The sequence below is a fragment of the Chrysemys picta genome, chromosome 25 (genome assembly GCF_011386835.1).
Source record: "Chrysemys picta bellii isolate R12L10 chromosome 25, ASM1138683v2, whole genome shotgun sequence".
NCBI classification, from domain to species: Eukaryota; Metazoa; Chordata; order Testudines; family Emydidae; genus Chrysemys; species Chrysemys picta.
In genome coordinates this window covers 9558444-9577989 of record NC_088815.1, presented here as the reverse complement: position 1 = coordinate 9577989, position 19546 = coordinate 9558444, and the positions used below count along the sequence as shown (strand labels likewise).

The 19546-nt window shown below is 47.1% G+C and overlaps 1 protein-coding gene across 12 annotated transcripts in view; it reads left to right on the top strand.

Annotated features, from left to right (window-relative positions):
* PTPRS (protein tyrosine phosphatase receptor type S) overlaps positions 1-19546 on the top strand; it is a 253032-nt gene that overhangs the window by 156125 nt on the left and 77361 nt on the right. For all 12 annotated transcript variants that reach the window (XM_065578681.1, XM_065578674.1, XM_065578677.1 and 9 more), the window contains 2 exons: positions 4604-4792; positions 16555-16665. In XM_065578681.1, the coding sequence (XP_065434753.1) occupies positions 4604-4792; positions 16555-16665 (300 nt within the window). The remainder of the gene's footprint in view (positions 1-4603; positions 4793-16554; positions 16666-19546) is intronic.

Genomic DNA, 19546 nt, shown 5'->3' with positions numbered 1-19546 from the left:
TGCATTTTCTGGCGCGCAGGTGCTTGACTATGCCTCCTTCATGTTGCTTCAGCATAGCATTTAATACATAGCGCACGCACCTTTTAAATGATTAAACAACTGTGCCGACCCCGGGGAAAAGAGCAGCAGCAACCCCCGCTTTATCTCTCTTCCTCATCCTCATTTCCAGCACAGTTAATTATCTGAACACAGAGCTGCCACCTTCCAGAGCGACAAGGAGACGGAGTCGGCAAGTGCTTTTGCTTGCTAGTCCGTGACCTCGGCGTTATTTGTATGATTGTATGCGTGTGAGCGCATGCGCCCCGGACGGTTTGATGCATTTTTTCCCCCAGCGCAGAGCATGTCCGCTGGTAGGATTTATTATAAATGAATACTGAAGCACCCTCTCCTTTTGCCTGCACTTTCTCACGCTACTTTGTCCAGTGGCCATGAGGTAATTCACCAGCTTTTCCCCAGGGGGTGCCTTTTAAACCATTAAATCCAAGAGCAGGTATGAACAAGGTGCTTGGGAGACTCTAATAATACAGCAAGCACAACACCTGGAAATGTTTCCCTACAAAGCCAGCGTGAGTCAGCTGCAGACATCTGCCCAGAGGTGTCCTCCAGGTTTCTTCATCTCGCATCATGAGTCTTCTGTTCTCGGAGACGCCTGGACTACTTTTAGAAATAGAACTCGCAGTCCAAGCCAGGCAGTTTGTAGCAGGTGTGGTTTGGTGTCTGGTGACTGGGAAGAGGGGTGTGTTCGTGTCTTTTTGGGGATTGAACTGATTGCATTATTGCAGGGAATCCAGTTATTAGGGGATGAAGAACAGTCTCACTTTCCTGGCAGGAAGGAAATTCGAGCACTTGAATCAGTGGAAAATGCTGTGTTCGGAGATGCTTCCTCTGCTGATCTGATCCTCAAATCTGATCACGCCTCTAGCCGCGGTTGTTTTAATTAAACTCAGAGGAATTCTGCACAATGTGCTGCAAGATTAACATTTTTGTTTAATTAGAAACACTCAGTAATAATAGTTGTACCAGGCCTTCCCCAACGCGCGCACACACTTACACTCACACGCGCACCCTGCCAGCCAAGAGGGCTATTCTCTCTGCGGATTAATTGGTTCGTGAAATGAACAGATTCGGGTTTGAGCCAGGTGGAGTAGCACCACCAGGAAACAGAATGCGAGCGGTAATCAATAATGATGTCATCTTCAGCCAATCAGACACCGGCTACTTTAACAACCTGCAAGGGCCTGCTTTAAAAAGGGAAGGGAATGCATTAAAAGCCTGGCTAAAGTGGGCATAGGCAGAGCAGTTCCCAGGCTGCATCTTTGTCCTGAGCTCACTCTTGGATGGGCCTGCGTCGTGCAGCCGTTCTGAGCTGCAGGAAAGCATGCTGCTCGGAGACCGCTGCAATACCCAGCCACAGCTCGGTGAGCTAAGGACACGGTCCCTTGGTTTAGCTCACTCCCTTCAGTTCCTTTTTATATTCCGATGCGGAAAGCAAATGAAGACCTTCCCTTGACTTCCTTTTGAAACACGGTTTGGGGCTCCAGTCCTGCAAGTTGGCAAGTGTCTCTCAGCTGGGAGTGGAGGGCTCCCAGCCGCACGTGGGATAGGGCCGGTAATCCATGGCATGTCTCAGCTGCTTTTATTATTATTAATCTTTTATTTGGGTAGCACCCAAAATCCCTCCCCCTGGTTGGGGGACCCCTTGTGCTAGGTGACGCACAAAGATGTAGCAAGAGGGAGTCCCCGGCCTGCATGTGGAGTGGAAACAGAATAATACTGAGCCACTAAAAAAGCCCCTGTCACCCAAGTATCCTAAAACATGCCACACACATGAAATCGCAAAACAATCTTGAGAGGGACCAGAAGAAGATTATTAATACCTCCATTTTACCAGATGGGCACAGGAAGGGGACTTGTCCGAGGTCACAAAACCGATCTATAGCAGAGTCAGGGACAGAACCCAGCGGCCAACCTCCCAGACCCCTAACCAGACTCCGCTCTACGTTTAAAGGGTGAGAGAAGTTCTTTATTCTGCCCCGCAGATGGATTGGATGCTGTAAACGTGGGCTGGTGTATTAAACTGTGGCACGCTGTAACTGCAGTGCCATCCCTTAGGCCTTGTCTGCCATAACGGTATCCGTTAGGAATGTGATTTTTTCCCCTGAGATAGTTAGAACTGGTACAGCTCCTAGTGTGGATGCAGTTGTATTGGTATAAAGGTGCCTAGTACACCAATATAACGTATTCCCCTTCCTGTATGGGAACGGTAAAGCAGCTTTATGCTGATAGATCAGTGCCCGCACTAGGGGATCTGTACTGCTTTAGCTATACTGCTAAAACGTGGTACAGTTCTTGCGTGTAAACAAGCCCTTCGCTTGTACATTAACCCGACTTCTGCTTAGTGCTTTGTCCTCTTGGCGGGTCAGTAGCTGCAAATAGAGATAGCAGGCCCCCTTCGCTCCCTGACATGCTCAGAGCAGGGAGGCTGCCTTTGAAAATTCAGACAGTCAAAGCATGTATACCATTAATCACGGCGGTATTAGAGCGTTGTTAATAACTACGTTTCTTAGGGCTTGCCTAGAGCTCCGCTGCTTCCAAGCACTGTACAAACCTTGCCTCCCTCCCCCAGCGATGCCCCCGGTTTTACAGATGCGGAAACTGAGGAACAGCAAAATGAAGTAACTCACCTCAAACCAAATGCACAGTTTGCAGAGCCAGCATTAGGAGCTGGGAGTTGTGGCTGCCTCTCATTTAAAAGAGAGGAGGCGTGGGGGAAGAAGCAGCAAACTTAGGCTTCCAGTTCCTCTCTTTTGTCCCGTTGTCCCTTGGGTTCAGCCGTATGTGTGGTACACAGCTTGGCCCGTGACCTGGGAACACAGCCGGGTGCGAGAAGGGTGCAACCTCCTCATTGCATTTGAAATGGTCTGCGATGTTTCACAGCCCTGGGCACTGTAGGCTGGGATTTTCAAAAGCATTCCGCATCGGCGTATCTCTGCTGCCACTGCCAATGAAAACGCCCATTGTCTTCAGTACAAGCAGATTTAGACCAACCCTGAGGGTTTTGGAAAAATCCCATCCTTAAATTTTTGTGCCGTGCCCTATCCACCCCACCGGACTTGAACCCAAGGATCCCTGGGCTCCTAAGGCATCAACACTGGCGTTAAAGGAGAATCTCTGTAACCTGTCCCCATGTTGCTTATATCCGCTTTGCAGGCTGCCAGGCCTGAGGGGTGGGTCATCACTAGGAAAAATGGTGTGTCCTTAACTCGCGTTAGCCAACACGTGGTACCTAACGCAACGTAAAATCCTAGGGAATGCAAGGCAGTCTGTAGTTTTTAACCAGAGCTGGGCGATAAAATTTAGTCAAAACATTTGACGTTTCGGCTAAAACAAAATATTTTTTTTTTTGGCCAAACTGTATCTCTTTCAACAAAATTTTGTTGGGAAAAAGAACTTGAAAAAATATTTTTTAAAATATCTGAAGCCCTCTTTTGACATTTTCCGAACGGAAAGGTTCAATACATTTGTTTTGAAATGACGTTTTGTAATTTACTTATCATATATATTAAAAAATGGTTAAAATTGAAACAAAATGTTTTGATTGACCTACAAAGAAATTATTTTGTCCAGAATTTTGTTTTATAGAAAATTTCAAAATGTTGATTTTTTTTTTTGTTCCAATTTGAGATTTTTTTATTCTCTCCCCCAAATCTCCACGTTTTTTGTGGGATGGAAAATCCATTTTCCAAGTCACTCTAGGTTTTAACATGAGTTAGCATAGTAAAGACTATGGGACAGCCTGTCCCATGTTCGTTTTTACGAGTTAGCTAACTCATCTTTTTCCCTAGGAAAGACAAGGTCTAGAGCAGTACTCTAGACTAGGGACCGGTTTGCTGCGTTCCTAATCTGTGTCAGGGAAATCTGAGGGACAGGCAAGGAGGCTGCCGCTGTCCGGCGCCGGTCCATGGACCAGTCATTGAGAAACCCTGGCCTAGAGGACAAGAGGGTAACTGTGAGCTGTTTCGTAGCTGTTGGTGTGTCTCTCTCTTGCCCTAGAGTCGCAACAATTGAAATTAATAACCTTAAAAATCATGCTCTGTCTGAAAGAGTTTTGCTTCCAGTTGTTACAAGTGTCCCCTAAGGTAACTACAGCTGAAAGATTTTTCCCCTCCTTTCTCGGCTAGTTTCCACTATCCATTTGACATGACTTCATGTATAGTCACTTTCACTCTTGTGCAGTTGGCCAATTTCCGAGGCTCTGTGGGCAGTGAGGGAAAGAAGAACTTAAAAAAAAACAGGAAAATGTGACCTGTTCAGATTGTGATGTCTTTGACTCAGGGATCGTCTTTCCATGTGTGCAGTGCTCTGCATAACAAGGCCTCGGTCGCTGTTTGGAGCCGCTTGGCTGTAATACGAATAATTGTAAAGCCACAACAATTGGGAAGTGGCCATATCTGAAAATAGCTTGAACTCGCTCTTTGAAATGGATTGGGTTTCTTGCCGACAGTCTCTTTAGAGTACTCTGTTGAATTAAGCCTCCCCGCTACCACCCCGATCTTGAAAGAGCACTAAACCAAGCCCCTCCTCTTTTGCTCTCCTTCCGCAGAAGACCAGCTGCCTTCCGGCTTCCCAAACATTGACATGGGACCCCAGCTGAAGGTGGTCGAGCGTACACGGACGGCCACCATGCTGTGCGCAGCCAGCGGGAACCCAGACCCGGAGATCACATGGTTCAAAGATTTCCTGCCCGTCGACCCCAGCGCCAGCAATGGGAGGATAAAGCAGCTGAGATCAGGTAAGGTCTCCTTGCGATCCCAGTACGGAGTGAACCCTGGAACTGGCCCAAAAGAGAGTGTTCAAGCAGAGCTTTCTGGGCGGAATGGTGGACGGTGTGAGCCAACCCCGTTGGCCTGTAGATTAGAACGTAAGCAGTTCTACAGCAGACCTGGTAAAACGGCTCTGAGCTCCCCTAAGGTGGTTGGGTTGGTGGTGGTTTCCTTCATTTTCTTCATCATCTTCTGCACCCATCCCCCAAGTTGATTGACAGGAAACCAAACTCCACTGAGAACCTGGTTCCCATCCCAGGGAAGCTGGTCATTTGGCAACACTCGTGGAATGGTGCTCTGCCTAACCAGGGGGACCTACAGGAGTGGAGGGAGAGTTGGGTAACGGGTGGGGAGGTGGGTCACGCTCAGACGTTGAGCTGTATAAATGAAGGAAGGAGGGTGACAGCACCAAGCGTGGAGCTTTCAGCCCTATCCACTTTGGGATCAGGACCACAGCCATGACAGCTGTGTATTGTCACAGCTGGGACGGTCCCATCCATGGTGTGGACGGGGCCTTCCGTAGCCTGTGGCAGAACCAGGCCTCTCATAGGATCCCTTTGGTATCTAATCCTTTTGGGTCTATCGCCTTCCCGAAGCCATCGCCGGAGAGCAGTTCTGAGCATTCTCAAGTCAACCTTAGGTAGTGGGCGGCAATGGAGTGGTACTCCATGAATAGATGTACCCCAGCTCTGTGGCTGTTGTCAGTTCTCTGTCTTCCCCCATCTGTTCGTCTACCTGTCCTTTGCTGGTTTTGTGAATGTTAGTCTGGCATCTTTCATTGTTCACATTTCAGGAGCTGTTTGTGTGTATGCGTGTGCATGTAAGTAAAATACATGCGTGTCTGTGCATGTGGTTTTATTTTTGAAAGCTACAGATAAAGCAAATTGTCCCGTTTAAAAATATCCATTCTTTCTCTCTCGGAAGCACAAAGTCACCTTTGGGAGCTTCACCTCTCAATGGAAACTAAAACAAAAGCAACCTTTTAGATTTTTGACCACAATTCAGACTTGCCTCTTTAAGCCAGTCTGGAGAGTACACAGCTATCTGATTGGGCTTAGCTAGGTCGCCTCACTTTAGTTGCCCAGAGGAGCATAACCCTTGTTCGGCCAAGAGATGAAGCATTTTTAAGAGCTTTTCCTGGCACAGGAACAGGGGTGGGAAGGGGGCAGAGGCTTTAGCGTGGGAACTGGGGTTGCTTTGTGGGAGCCTCTTCTGAGGCTCAGCCATTTTACAAGTCAGTCAATGGGGCAACAGCCAGTTACTTCTACCCAGGCCGCTTCTGGCTCCGAAATCTTCAGATCTGATTCTGTAATGCAAGATTTGAATGTCAGAGAACATGACAACCTAATTGCTCTTTTGTCCTGTTTGGCATAGGGTGGGTTCAAAGATTTTTGATGCTGGAAGGGCCAACATTGACTGGTTAAAGGTTAATTTCCTTGTTTACCTTCCCATTCCAATTATATACTGTTTCCTCCCCATCAGATATTTTGCATTCCTATTGCCCAGAAAAATTAATTCCCTAATTGCTTTGATTTCTAGAACTTTATAACATCAAAGGTTCGGCACAAGAGAACACTGCTCCTAAATGTAAGGCCTACATTTCAGATTAATAAAAAAAAAAAAAAAAGAGTGATGGGGATTTGTAAAATTTAATGAATACAATTTGAAAAGAACATCGAAGCAATTTAGGATCTTAAATCCCCTCCAGGAGACTTTAGGCTCCTGAGTCACTGAGGCACTTCTAAAAATTTTCCCCAAGATGAATGGAAGCATTTTGGGGGCAGTTATATATTTAGGCTGAAAGTTTCAAAAGTGCCTGTGTTTTATAGACTCATCGGGTTTTGGGTGCCCAACTTGAGATATCTTAAAGGGGCCAGATCTTCTGACCTCTGAAAATCCGGTCCCATTAAGATGACATAAGCTTGGCACTCATAAACTAAAGCACCCAAAATCACAAGGCACTTTTGAAAACACAGTCCATCTTTGTTTATTATTTCAGTGACAAGGATTGTTTTACTTATACATTCTGTTGCATCACTGGAAACTCAGATACAACTTTATTGGGTTGGTCCGTAAGACCCACAAATTAATTTCACCGGGGCCCCCATTCAGCACAGCTCTTTTGCACGTGCTTGAGTGCTTGCTGAATCAGGATGGGTTCTTGATTTGAGAGCCTTCAAACACAAATGAAACTGATCTCCCTTAGTTTCATTGCCTATGTGCTGAGTGAAATGCAAATAAAGTTAACCAGTATAAATACTGAAAGATAAATTAGAATATTAAAATGCTTTGTGTCCATAACAGGAGGTATTACTAACACGTTTTCAGATTATTTTTAATACAATTATGATCGCCACAATATCCCTTTATATTTCCTAGCTGGGCTCGATTTGGTATTTCATTTAGAGCCACCTACTAAATTCACCGTTAGACTATCATCCCAATAAATCATTTAGCTTCTGTACAGGATGTTTGTTCCTCCGGATAAATCTGCTTTTTAGGGACCTGGGTGGAATTGACATCATTTATAGCTGTTTAGAAATTCAGTCTTCTTGAAGCAGTAAAGTCACAAAACACTGAAAGGGACCTATTGTCCTTTTTACAGACCTGTCACTTCTTTCTCCACTTCAGAGGGGAGTGTGTTCTATTGGTTAGAGCAGGAGATTGACCAACAGGACTCCGAGATTCTACTCCTGCTTTGATTCCCTTTGTGGCCTGATTTTCAGAGAAGCTGAAGTCACTGGAAGCTCCATACTCTCAGCGCCTCTGGGAAACAAGACCACTGATTTCTGTCTCTCCATTCACCCATTTGCCAAATGGGGATGATGAGATGGCACAAGGCTGTTGAGAGGCTTTTTAAATTATTGTTTCCGAAGAGCTTGTCTAGTCTCCGATGACAAGTCCTATAGAAATGCAGCATAGTATATTCGTCTTATAAAGATGGAAAGAAGGACGCCAGGCAGACCTGCCAGGCATCATGCATCTTGCAGGGCTCATGCATTCCTGCACAACTGATAGAATGTCATTCATTTACTCAGTGCCCTGTAGCCTAGGGGAAGGTGCATTGAACTATAAGACAAGAGCCCATGAATTCTAATCAGAGTTCTTTCACTGACTGTTCTTAATATTTCTGTGCACTTCACAAGCCCTTATTAAGCTAGGCCGTATACCTACCTTATAGGAGGCAACTATCATTCATCAATTTTTCAGAGAGGATAACTGAGAGGTTGGATAAGGTCATTACAGTCAAGAATCCAGGTATCTATATGACAGACCCAAATCTCATTCACTTTGCCACACTACCTTTCAGAAGAAATAGGCCAAAATATGTGCTCGTGTAACCCACACTAACACAGGGTGGATCTTTGTTCCTGTCTAGTGGCTAGACAGCAGAGAAGTTTGAACCTGCTACTGCCCAGTGCTAATGTAGTTAGCTCAAATAGTGGAGCTTATGCTTTCTGTTCTAGAGATCCCAAGTTTAAACCCAGGAGATAAACCAAACTAAGACTTCTTTACACTTGGCTGTGCGGTCTCTAACTCTAACCACCATACTCTAGTCCTGGAAACGGGAATCACGGAATCCTGTTCTCCAGCATTCGAAATGCTAGTTCATAAATAGTTGTCTCCCACTCGGTCGGCTGCTCCTTGCAGAGAAGGGTCTGCCTTCCTCCTACAATAGCTGAAGTAAAGGAGGGTTGTGTTGTAGGTCTGATGGTTATGGGGTCAAACCTGGGTGGTGACCCAGGTGGAGTGAAATCAATGTTAGCGTAAGGATGCTGGAATAATTGTTTTAAATTATTTTACATTGCAGGACATTGTATGGGGATGTGAATTTAGATGTTACATTAGTAAAAAAAATTTCCCCTTAGGGTTGTGCTTCGCGTGCTTGTATTTTGGTTAACAGGGGCTGTTACTTTAAGAACTGGGTGTGGCTGACTGCATGTGTGTTTGTGAGGAATGTAATGTGTGGGAGATGTTGCCTGAGAGTGCGGAGCAGGGTAGAGAAACCCTGCCTGTGTGAGCTCCACAAATGTCCAAACTCAATTTGATACGTTTATCTTTCCAGAAAGCAAATCTCGCTCTTGAGGGTGTAGCACTCGCTCATATCGGGGTGCAGGATGCCTCAGGATATTGCTAATGTGCTGCAGAGCCTTTTGCCTGAAGGGCATCAATAGGAAGCCTGCTCAGCTCAATAGGGATTAAAAGTCATTGCCCGTTAATTGATATGTGGTGGCCCCTGTACAAGATGACTTTAATGGGTTTCCATTACAGATCCCACATCACAAGCTCACCACCACTGTTGGCACCGCTTGGCAGGCTCACCAGAAAGGCCAAGAACCTCATGGGCCATAGAGACTCAAATGCCTGTTACCTTTAGAGGAGCTCTCCCCAGAGTGGGACTGAGATGTGCTGGCAGGGCAGTGTGTATGGGAACCATCCCATGCTGCTGCTCTGTATAGGAACAGATTCAGTAGGAGGGAAATGCACCCCGTTGAGTTAGACTGAGTTTATGGCTGTATGCAAACTAATTGCAACCATGAAAATTAGCTCATTACTTGATTTGCATAAAATATCACACACTGAGCTGCCCAAAATTGGCAGTTCTGTCTGTACCTGATTCTCTTTTATGCTAAATCCTTTACATTTCCCTAGCTGTGCAGAGGGGCTTTACTGTGGGCATATATTCCATTTGCACTCACTTTGAGGTCCCTTTATACTGCTGGAGCAGGGCATTATGGCTTCAGTGTTACTAAGGATCAGGAAATATGAATTTAGGGACATTATCCATAGATGCCTTTTTCCATCTAGGATCCGTTCCTCCCTAACACTTTCCAGGTTATGGGAAATAATTTAACTCTGACAGACATTGGGCCAACTAATCCTGAGGGTCCCTGAAGGAATTAAAAGCTGGGATTTTTCAAAGGAGCGTGAAGAAGACATCCAAATTTGGGTACCCGGCTCCCTGAGGCCTTTTTGAAAATCTCAGCCCAAGGAAGGTCTAGTTGTTACATGAACAAAGAATATTCCTTCTTTATGTTGTTGAGAGAGAAATTTACACTTCAGGACTACACAATGGAATTGGGTCAAGCCAATGTTTGGTACTTGCCTGTGTTACTTAGAGGGGTAAACAAGAGATACTCTGCAGCCAACTTCTTAAACCTTACGAGCACTGAACCCTTTTGTATCTTGTGTGTCGTCTTCTGCTTTTGAAATAACTGGCTATAACAAACTTTTATTTTTCTTTTCCTTTCTGTTTTTCATTATTTTTAACATTCAGAGACCTTTGGTAAGTTTTGTTCAATTTAAAAAAAGAAAACAGAAACAAACCTGCTAATGTCCAGATTTGTAACCCTCGTCCTTTAAACTAATTCCTTCTTAACAGCTTTTTCAAGAGGCATGCTGTGCATTTCTTGTACTAACTCCTTCAGTAGGGATATTCTGCCCTCTTAATGAACTTCCGCAGGGGTATTGCAGGCTACAAAAATAACCATCACCATCATAATTAAAATATATCTATATGAGGAAATATAACTAAACACAAACCTCCTAACATTGGCTAGATTTTTTTCGTAACTTAGCAACAGTTGTCCTGGAATTCCCCAATTAGATCGTAGCTTTTACCCTGGAACTGTGGTAATTGTGTTCACACCTGCAGGAGGTCTTGAAGTTTCACATCTAATGGGGTTATTGGCATTGTCTGAAGTGAGAATGTATGGGGGGGCATCAGGCACTGAATTTTAAAATGGAAGCCTTCTATTGCAGGGCTTTGGAGAGCTTGTGGGGGGAGTGATTAGACTGAAATGTCCCTTCTAGATTGTTCCTGTTCCCTGAGGTGCCAGGACACTGATGGGAATCTGCCAACAACACTCACGTCACGTTTTCCTCCCTACGCCAAGTCCCGGCTTGTTCTCAGACAGGATCAGGCATTAAAATTGCAGCCGGTCCTTCACGCTAGCTTGTTTGTTGAGGGTTTAGAAAACTGCTCACCACCCCCGGGAGATAGCAAGGCACACGCTCACACATGGCCTGGTAGGCCATGGCGGTACGTTTCCTGTGGTTGCCATGGCAACGGACCGCCGTGTCTCCCATGTTCAGGGCTCAGTTTCACCCCATAGCTTGTTGTCTAGAAAAGACGGAGGGGGAGGGGGTGTCAGAACAGGCCCCACGTGCCCGAGGCAGGGGGATGAGACTGAGAATGGAAGCCTGCCCGGAGGGCAGCGTCTTTGTCTTGCGTCGCTGAACTCCAGCAACCAGCCTGACCTCCTGGGCTGATGCAGGCTCCCAGAGTTGCCTCTTGGTGATCAGATTCCATGCCCTGAGAGGCTGGGGAAGACACCGTGGGTATGGTGGGTATCAGTTGCCCATGCCAGTCTCAGATCTAGTGCCCCACTTGAGCCCTGGCTGCCCCACTATTCCAGAGGCTTACCCCTGCTTGCATGGCCTCTAGCACCTACAACTATCTCCAGATTTTACACTGTCCTAGATGAACTGGGAAAGATTATGTCATGTGATGAAACCTCCAGGAATACATCCGACCAAAATTGGCAGCCCTATGTGTTAAGCAGCTATGGATCAGAGTTGCTGTCCCCAAGCAATCTCAGGGGGATGCATTGGGCCACCGGAGAATAGATTTGTTTTTTGCAATCCCTCTCCAATGCTGTCCATCTGCCACTAAATTGAATATGAAGCTAGTTAGATGTGAAACTCCAACAGCGAAAATCTACCATCTGTGTCCCAGAAACCATTCAGACTATTGCTTTTCCCCCCACAGTCGCTTCCATTTTGGTCCAGATTTCATCTTCTGCCTTCAAGGTGCGGGTCCCACCAGAAATCTCCCTTTGCCATTCCCAGATCTGTTTCCCATGCACCTGGCTGAAATTGGGAAGCCAAGAACAGCCTCACTTTGGGAGTGGCCTGCTCTCCGCAAGCACTGGAGCTGCTGTCACCTGTTCCCATGGGCTCCACTGGGAGCGAATGGTTAACGACAAGCCATAAACTGTGATAATTCAGGAAGGTGATGGGTCCTGCCTTCTGTCCATCCATGGCCATGATTTCCAGTGCATTTCCTCACAGTCAGAGCGTGCCTCCACTAAAAGCCACTGTGTCCAGGGCAATCAGATGCACTGTAACAACCAGGCCCAGCAGGGGGTGATGCAGGGTTCTTTTGGTCTCTGCCACCCCTATCCTTTAGTCTTGCTCCACATTTGCATCACAGATGGTAGATTTTCACCCTGATTTTGAGACAAAAGGGTGTATTAGAGGCTGTTTTTATTTCCACTGAATCTCTCTATAACCCTCTGCTGCTTTCTCTGTCTCTCGCTCTCTTTAAAACCTGCCCGTCCGCTCCTATGTGGAGATAGTCCCAGTAAACGCTCCTCCCACCTCTTTCTTTCTCACCCGCGCTCTCTGATCTTTGTCCTGACAGCTAACCAACCTGCTTTATTAACCTTAGCTAGTTCCTAACCCTAACTAGATGCTAACCTTTCTCCAGCAAACTTTCTAACCTTTTAACTAGAAGTTGAGTCTAACTAGAATCTAATAGCCTAACAATGTAACACTTCTTTTCCCTTAACCCCTTTGGAAATAATTCAAATAAAGGTTAACTGTAACCAGTGGTACATATTTCTTTTTACCTTCTATCCTGAAAATGGTGCACTGACGTGCAAAGAAAGGAGGATGAGCAGGGCTGAAGGATAAGGAGGAAAGGATGGCCTTATAGTTAAGGCAAAGGATTGGCAAGCAGATGTCCTGCTTTCTGCTCTTGCTTTTGCTTCAAGATTCCCTCTGTGACCTTGGCCAAGTCACTTCACCCTCGGTGCCTCTATTTCCCCATTGTAAAGTGGGGATAAAATATGCTCCCAGGGGCGGAATGAGAGGCTGATATTTGTCAAGCACTGAGATCCTTGGATGGAAGGTGCTGTTGAATGTCAGTATTATTACCACCGAGCAGCTGTTATGCTTCTATTTGCTATTGAATTGGGACTTGCCAAGTCTGCCCTGTTTTCAGGATTGGGGTAAAAACATTTCTTGAATGAGTTGTGCAGCAAATCTGAATGCCTGTGGGGAAAAGGACCCTCCGTATTTTCAAAGGAAGGTGGTTTCCAAGCTCTTGTGACCTCAGGAGTGTGACAGGAAATCAGAGGCAGGGGCAGTGATGTCATTGAACAAAAGGGCTGTGGCATCACTTGCCAGCCATGATGTCATTCCCTTTTGCCCGCGAGCTGTCACGTGCATGGGCAGAAAGCTTATGATGGGCACTGCCAGTGGAGGCAGCTGGAGGGGGTTTGGCTGAAGGGAGCCCTGGAGTGTGGGAGATGGCCAACCACAACAAGGCTCTTCCTCCTTTCCCAGAATTCTGGGATTCCCGAGATTTAATTAATCCCCTCTACAGTTTATTAGGGTGGCTTCCAGAGCAGCTGCACCAGGCAATCCCCTTTGCATGTTTCCCAGGTACAAAGACAGCGGCATGCCCTTGTATCGCACCTGCAGTTCTTTCCTAGCATCTGGCTGCATCCAGTAATGTTCTGCAGAGCCAGTCGCTCTCAGGATAACTAGGGACCACAGGCCCAGGGCGTTATATGAAACCCTGTGCCCCAAATGCATCACTAACATGGGTGTAGAATTGGGAACCAGGTACTCTTGGGATCTAGCCTCAGCTTTGTTGTGTGACTTTGGGCAAGGTTCTGGGTCTCCATTTCCCTGCCTGGGGGAACAGGTTGTTAATGCTGATCACACTCCCCATGGGCTGGGAGGATCGAAGCAGGTTTGCCCAGTGCTATGCAAGGGGTACATATTAATACTAGCTTACGTGGACTGAGGGTTCAGAGACTCCCTTTCCTTTGTGACCGATGAAGGGAGTGTTGATTTGGCCAGCCTCCTCCTTTTCAAGTTTAGTGTCATGATTAAGCATCCCACAGTCTGAACCCAGAGTGTGCTGCCTGGAGTCCTTTTCCCCCAAACCCCTCCAGCCTGTCCGTGTCATTAAAGATGAAGCCAGGTGGTGTAGGAGTTTTCCTGCCAGGAATGATCTTCCTTGAGCTGGGTCCTTTTCCCACCGGCAATCCAAGCGTTTTTGGTTTTTTCACTCCTTTCACTTCTTTCCTTTGCTTCCCTTGCAGAAGGTACTCCAATCCGAGGTAAGAGACCCCCCTGCTCCACTCACTCAGTCACCCACCCACCTGCTCCTCACCAAACAATTTCTCTCCAACTCAGTTCCTGTTTCATGTGGTCTCTGCTCAACCCAAAGTCTCATTGTTGTTTGTTGTGGTTTCTGCTCCTGCCTCACCTTCGGATATTTATTTCTGTTTGTGTCCGTCTTTATTTTAAATACTGTTCCAACGTCTCTTTCTGTTTGCTGGGTGAACTTGGTGAAACCTTTTATTATTCTAAAACAAGGCTCAGGCGCTGCTGTCTGAAATTTATGGTGGAGGTTTAAGAGCTAATCTCTCCAGGGCTGTGAAGGACCCAGGTGTATGTCTGGCATTAAGCACTGTCAGAGCTTGGTAACCACTCAGGGGCCTCATCATGATTGGTACTGAGTGCCCTGGAGCCCTTGACGTCCATGGCAGTGGAGGTTGCCCAGTGCCTTGCTGAAGCAGGTCCTCAGGATGTTCAGTCCCAACCCTCTAAAGAGCCTTCTTTCTTTCTCTAACCTCAGGTGCTTCTTGGTAAGTAACTTACGTACCCAGCCTAGGTCGCTGGGTCTTTCACCTGAAGGGAGTGAGACCCTCTGCTACCACTGGAAGTGAATGGGATTTGGATGCATGACTCCCATTGGCCCCTTTGAACATCCCAGCTGTAACGTCTAGGCTCTTCTCACTCTGGGAGCCTCTGCACGGGCAAAATTCAAGCTCAGAATTCTCTACTACCGATAGCAATGGGAGAGGATGCAGGCATGTCTTACCACCATGTCTACACCTGCTCTCAGTAGGTAGTGAACACACACCGACCTGTCTACAATACAGCTTCCCTCATTGCTATCACCGGCAAAGCCACCCTCGAGGAAAATGAAGTGGTCCTGATTTCCTTAGTGTAGACAAGACCCTGGCGTGCTTTCCCACCTGCAGCCACGTCCTTCTGTTCCCGCCCCTGAGTTCGGTTTAAAATCTCCCCTGGCACTCGCCATTCAGACGAGCCCTATTGTGAGCTAAATAAGACCTTGGCTGGGATTAGGGAAGCCGACCCACATAAACCAAAGCTTCACAGAGCCCCCACCTGACACAGCCTCCTCCCAGCTGAAGCTTTCAGACAACGGAGAGTGCTGTGGCTTCAATCCTGTAAGAAATCTGCACAGCTGGAAGTCTCAGTGGGAAGGTACTGATCTGCTTGAGTTCAGGGGCCATTTGGTTTTCAAGTCACTCGGCTGGATTGAAATGTCCGTGGGTTCTTTTGGTGAGAATTTGGCTTTGTTTATATATATATATTTTTTTTAATTCTATCCAGTCTGCACTTGGGATCTGCCACCCACAAGCGTAACACACTCACTCCTTCGCCCTCTCTCTTTTACTCAGACTAACACCCTCCTGTTTTCACCCACAACACTCTTGTCCCCCACCCTGCAATGAATCTGAATCTGCAATCAGCAGTGGTACCGTTTGCACCCCTCTCCCTTAGGGTCCGTCAGTACTTTTCGACCAAGCTGCAATTTTTCATGCAGTCAAGGAATCTTAAGGGCTCGGATCTCTACCCTTGTCATGTGCACATACATATTTATATAATATAAGAAACATTTGATATCATGTTGGTTTATTTTATAGGATATATACTTTAACGGGAGTTTGGCAGACCTGATGCTTTCTAGGGTAAAAAACAGAGGTGATTTTCATCTATGTAGTTATGTGCTGCATATTGGTGCAGGTCTCTTTTGAACTAGTTGACGGTAGGAGTGTTTAATCTGGACTTAGGTATATTTTCATCAACTGAAATAGTGGACAGGTATAGAAGAAGCCCTGATTCTCCTTGGGCTGGTCAGGCATACTGGCCATTCAGATTGGATAGAAACCCATGTGCAATTTAGAAAATTCCAGTTTGTTTTTTACGCTGTTTTCCCTTTAGCACATGCACTGGTGGATAACGCACTTTTCAAGCACTCTCTCCGCTCCTGTGAGTGTGGTGTTTATGATGCACACAACAAACCCAGCGGTGACAGGGATGGCTCAGGGGGCTGGTAGTGGTTTACAGAGCCTTTCACCTCGAAGGCTGGTTCCGTACCAACCTAGATCAGTAGCGACAGGAAGTCGTTGCCACCAATGGCTGTTCGGTGGCCCATGCAAGTTGAGTTGTTGGTATTCGTTCCTAGAGGAAAATGTCCACATTGCAGAAGCCACCAGAGTTGGTGTTTTTGCTGTTCTTCTCCACTCAGAAGGCAAGACCTGTATGCTGAGCTGTCCTGTCCCTGTTAGAAGTGAACCCCCAGGTCAGGGTTTGACGCAGACCAGTAGGATAGCATGGGGCAGCTCGTACGGCTTCTACCCACATTGTGGATCAGGATTGTAGGGGTTGGGTTGGGCGACTAGTCCCGCAGTGGCAATGATCATTCTGATCCAGGTTTGCTGTCAACAATGCCCAAGGAGAGAAGTTCTAGCATGGGAACAAAAAGCCCCACACCCCGGGCCACCTTTCAGATCTGCGTTGACTCTGGGGGAAAACGGCGGGGGAGGGCGTTGGTGCCAGGTCTGCTCTTAAAAAATAACAACAATTTCTTTGCTGCCGTCTTCTTCTCTCCTGCCAGGTGGCCTGCAGATTGAGAGCAGTGAAGAGACTGATCAGGGGAAGTATGAATGTGTGGCCAGCAACAGCGCCGGGGTGCGCTACTCTTCACCCGCTAACCTTTACGTGAGAGGTAGGGAGCGCCTCGGCTCAGAACGCTGACAAATCACGGGCTCCCTCTGCCCCTGCTGTTTGATTTGTTTCCTTCACGGAGCCAGGGGGAGGTCTTGCAGTTGAAACAGCTCATCATGGGGGTGGAAAAGAGGATCAGAGGGCACCTCTGGGAATGAGTGGTGGAGTCCCTTCTCCATTGCTGCCTGGATCCCTCTGGAGAGGGTGCCTGAGTCAAAGGAAGGGGCAGCTGGAGTGTGGCACTCTTAAGCATCACCTCAGTCCCCCCCCAGGGGCCACCTCCTGCCCCTGGAATGTTTTTTCTGCTGCAGGCTGAGCAGGGGCACAGAGCCTGTTGGCCCTCGTGGGGATCATTATTTATCATACCTGTTGCAGTGGCCCCCAAAAGGTGCAGCCCCTGTCCTGGAGCGCATGCAGCAGCAATATAGAGGCCTGACCCCCATTGTGAGGTCAGCTCTGACCCCCAGGGTGCCCCTGGAAGCTGGCCCAAGGACGTTAAAGCTCTTGGGTCAATGTGGGGTCCTATCTCGCAGAGGGGAGCTCACGGTCTCTGCTGCAGAGAGGTTGTGGCCACTTGTGGGGTGACCACCTTTCCCATGGAAGTTGCAGGAATTGGTACGGTCTGCTCAGCTGGTGTGAGCTTTAGAGGAGGCGGGGCATGTTCAGCTCCCTCGGGTGAGCCCACCCACCCGAGTCTCACCAAAATGGAGCATCGGGATGGGGGACAATCGGGCGTCTGGAGCAGCAGGCGAATCTCACCTCGCCTGGTGAGGGCCGGGGAGGGGTGACTGCTCTTGCAGGGCAGTGGAAGGGGATTTCAGCTAGCCCAGCCCCTCTAGGGGCATTGCTCTTCGGCTGACCTGGCGTGGAGTGGTGCGGTCTGGCATACTCTGTGGAGCTTCCCAACGTGGGACTGAGACCGCACTGGACTGCAGGTTCTCGCTCCTCACTCATGTTCCAGCTGCTTTTCCTTCCTGAACTCCCTGACCACAGGTCTTTCTAGCCCTGGTTCCCTCTGGAGACGCCACGGGGCTGGGTATACGTGCATGGTGAGAAGCAGGCTACACCAGCACACTCCTGGGATAACCAGTCGGAAGTCCCCTTACCCACACAACTGGGTGGGGGGGACAGATGAAATAGGGATATTGAATTCCTCCTATGCTTTTTAGCACTTGCTGGCTCAGTGACCCCCTGCATTTTCTTTGTCGTTCACCTTTTTTAAGTTCTCGGACGGGTCATATTTTCCTATAGACTAATATTTTTCCACAGCAAAACCCTCTGATTACGAGACAGCAAGGGCCAGCCCCTCTCACTGTAAAACCGCCATTCAAAGAACGTTGCATCCCAGCCAACCGTTGCCATGTCCATCCCATTTGGCCAAGGAAGCGTTCCCCTCACCCGCATTGACGCTGCAGTTAGACGTAGACCCATGCTCTTGTGTGCACGCCTCTCTCTGTGTCTCATGCTCACTGAATCACATGCACATGGAGAGAAGGCTTTTAATTATTTAAAAGCTACGTTTTTAAAGAGCCTTTTGTGACCAGCTGGAAAATCGCTTCTGAAATTTGCCTTGTCATTTGGGCTCTGAAAATCCACGGGTGGGAACATCATAAATCCAGGATCTGACACCACACAAGGGCTAAATGAATTGCAAGCAGCTTTTAGCTAGAATGGGCTTTTAAAAAAATGCGTGGGTTTTTTTTTTTTAAATGTTGTTTTTAAATCTCCCTGGCCTTTCTGGTCAGTTGAAAATTGGCCAAAGGTTCTCGTTGCCCAGAGCTTCTTGTCTTAGCCCCTGGATGAGTCCCAGCTCCAGGTGGATGGTCCTCTATACCAACTTAGCCTGCGTGTGCACCTGAAACCTCTGTGATCCAGCGTTAGCTGCTGGCTGAGAAGATGTAGAGAATACCATGGAGGCTAGCCCGTGCTGTGTTTGGGGTGCTTTTCATGCTAATTCCTTGTTTCTTGTGTGTCAATTTCGCTGAAAGGTAACCGAAGTTCTGAAATGCAGTCATTTGGGGAGGAAGTGGAGGGGGAAGTTCACACACACATTTTTTCTTCCGTTTTTGTTTTTAAAGAGTCTTGAACATGCTTGTGTTTCCAATTGACTTGTTTCTCCCATAACATGCTTGTCTCTATAGAATACCTGGGATAGGTGTTGTAAGTTTTAACCTTGCAAGGAAATGTCTTTTCTTTTCTTCTTTTTATTTATTTATTTATTTGTTTTTAAAGTAAGTCTTATTTTGGAGTTAGCGCGAGCGCAGCTGGGTGTGTGGGGGTGGTGGGTCGGGAGCCGAGGTTTTCAATTAGGGGATCTTCTTTGCTCCAGGTCCACTCTGCCTGGAATAATCTCTATCCCCTCTCCTTCTGTAAAACATCAGACGAGCTTGTGAAGGTGAGAACTCCCTGCTAGAGCTCCGCCCCTCTGTTGGGTGCTAATTCTGAATTTGGATTGTTCCCACCCTGACCTCTTCACAGAGCTTGGATGCTCTTAAACACAAGCACGGGAGGGGGGAAAGGAAGGAAGGAAAGGAGAAAATAAAAAGGGTCGTTACTATCTTCTTTCTTTTTTTTTTTTTTCTTTCTTTTTTTTTTGGTTAAAAGAGAAAAGAAAAAAAATCAATTTGCAGCTGACAGCCTTGAGAAGGCCTTTTTTTACTCTCTCTGTGTTTCCCCTATTTTTCTCTTCTCCTCATGTCATTGTGTTCCGCATCAAACCCCCTTAACATCCCTCAGAGCTACGAGAAGGTTGGTGTGGTTTTTTTCTTTTTTACTTTCTTTACCCACATTTTTACATTCTTAAGAGAAAAAAAAAAATAACGAAATAAAAAATAAATAAATAAAAAAGAGAAAAAGCAAGAAATCTTTAAGATGAGCGAGAC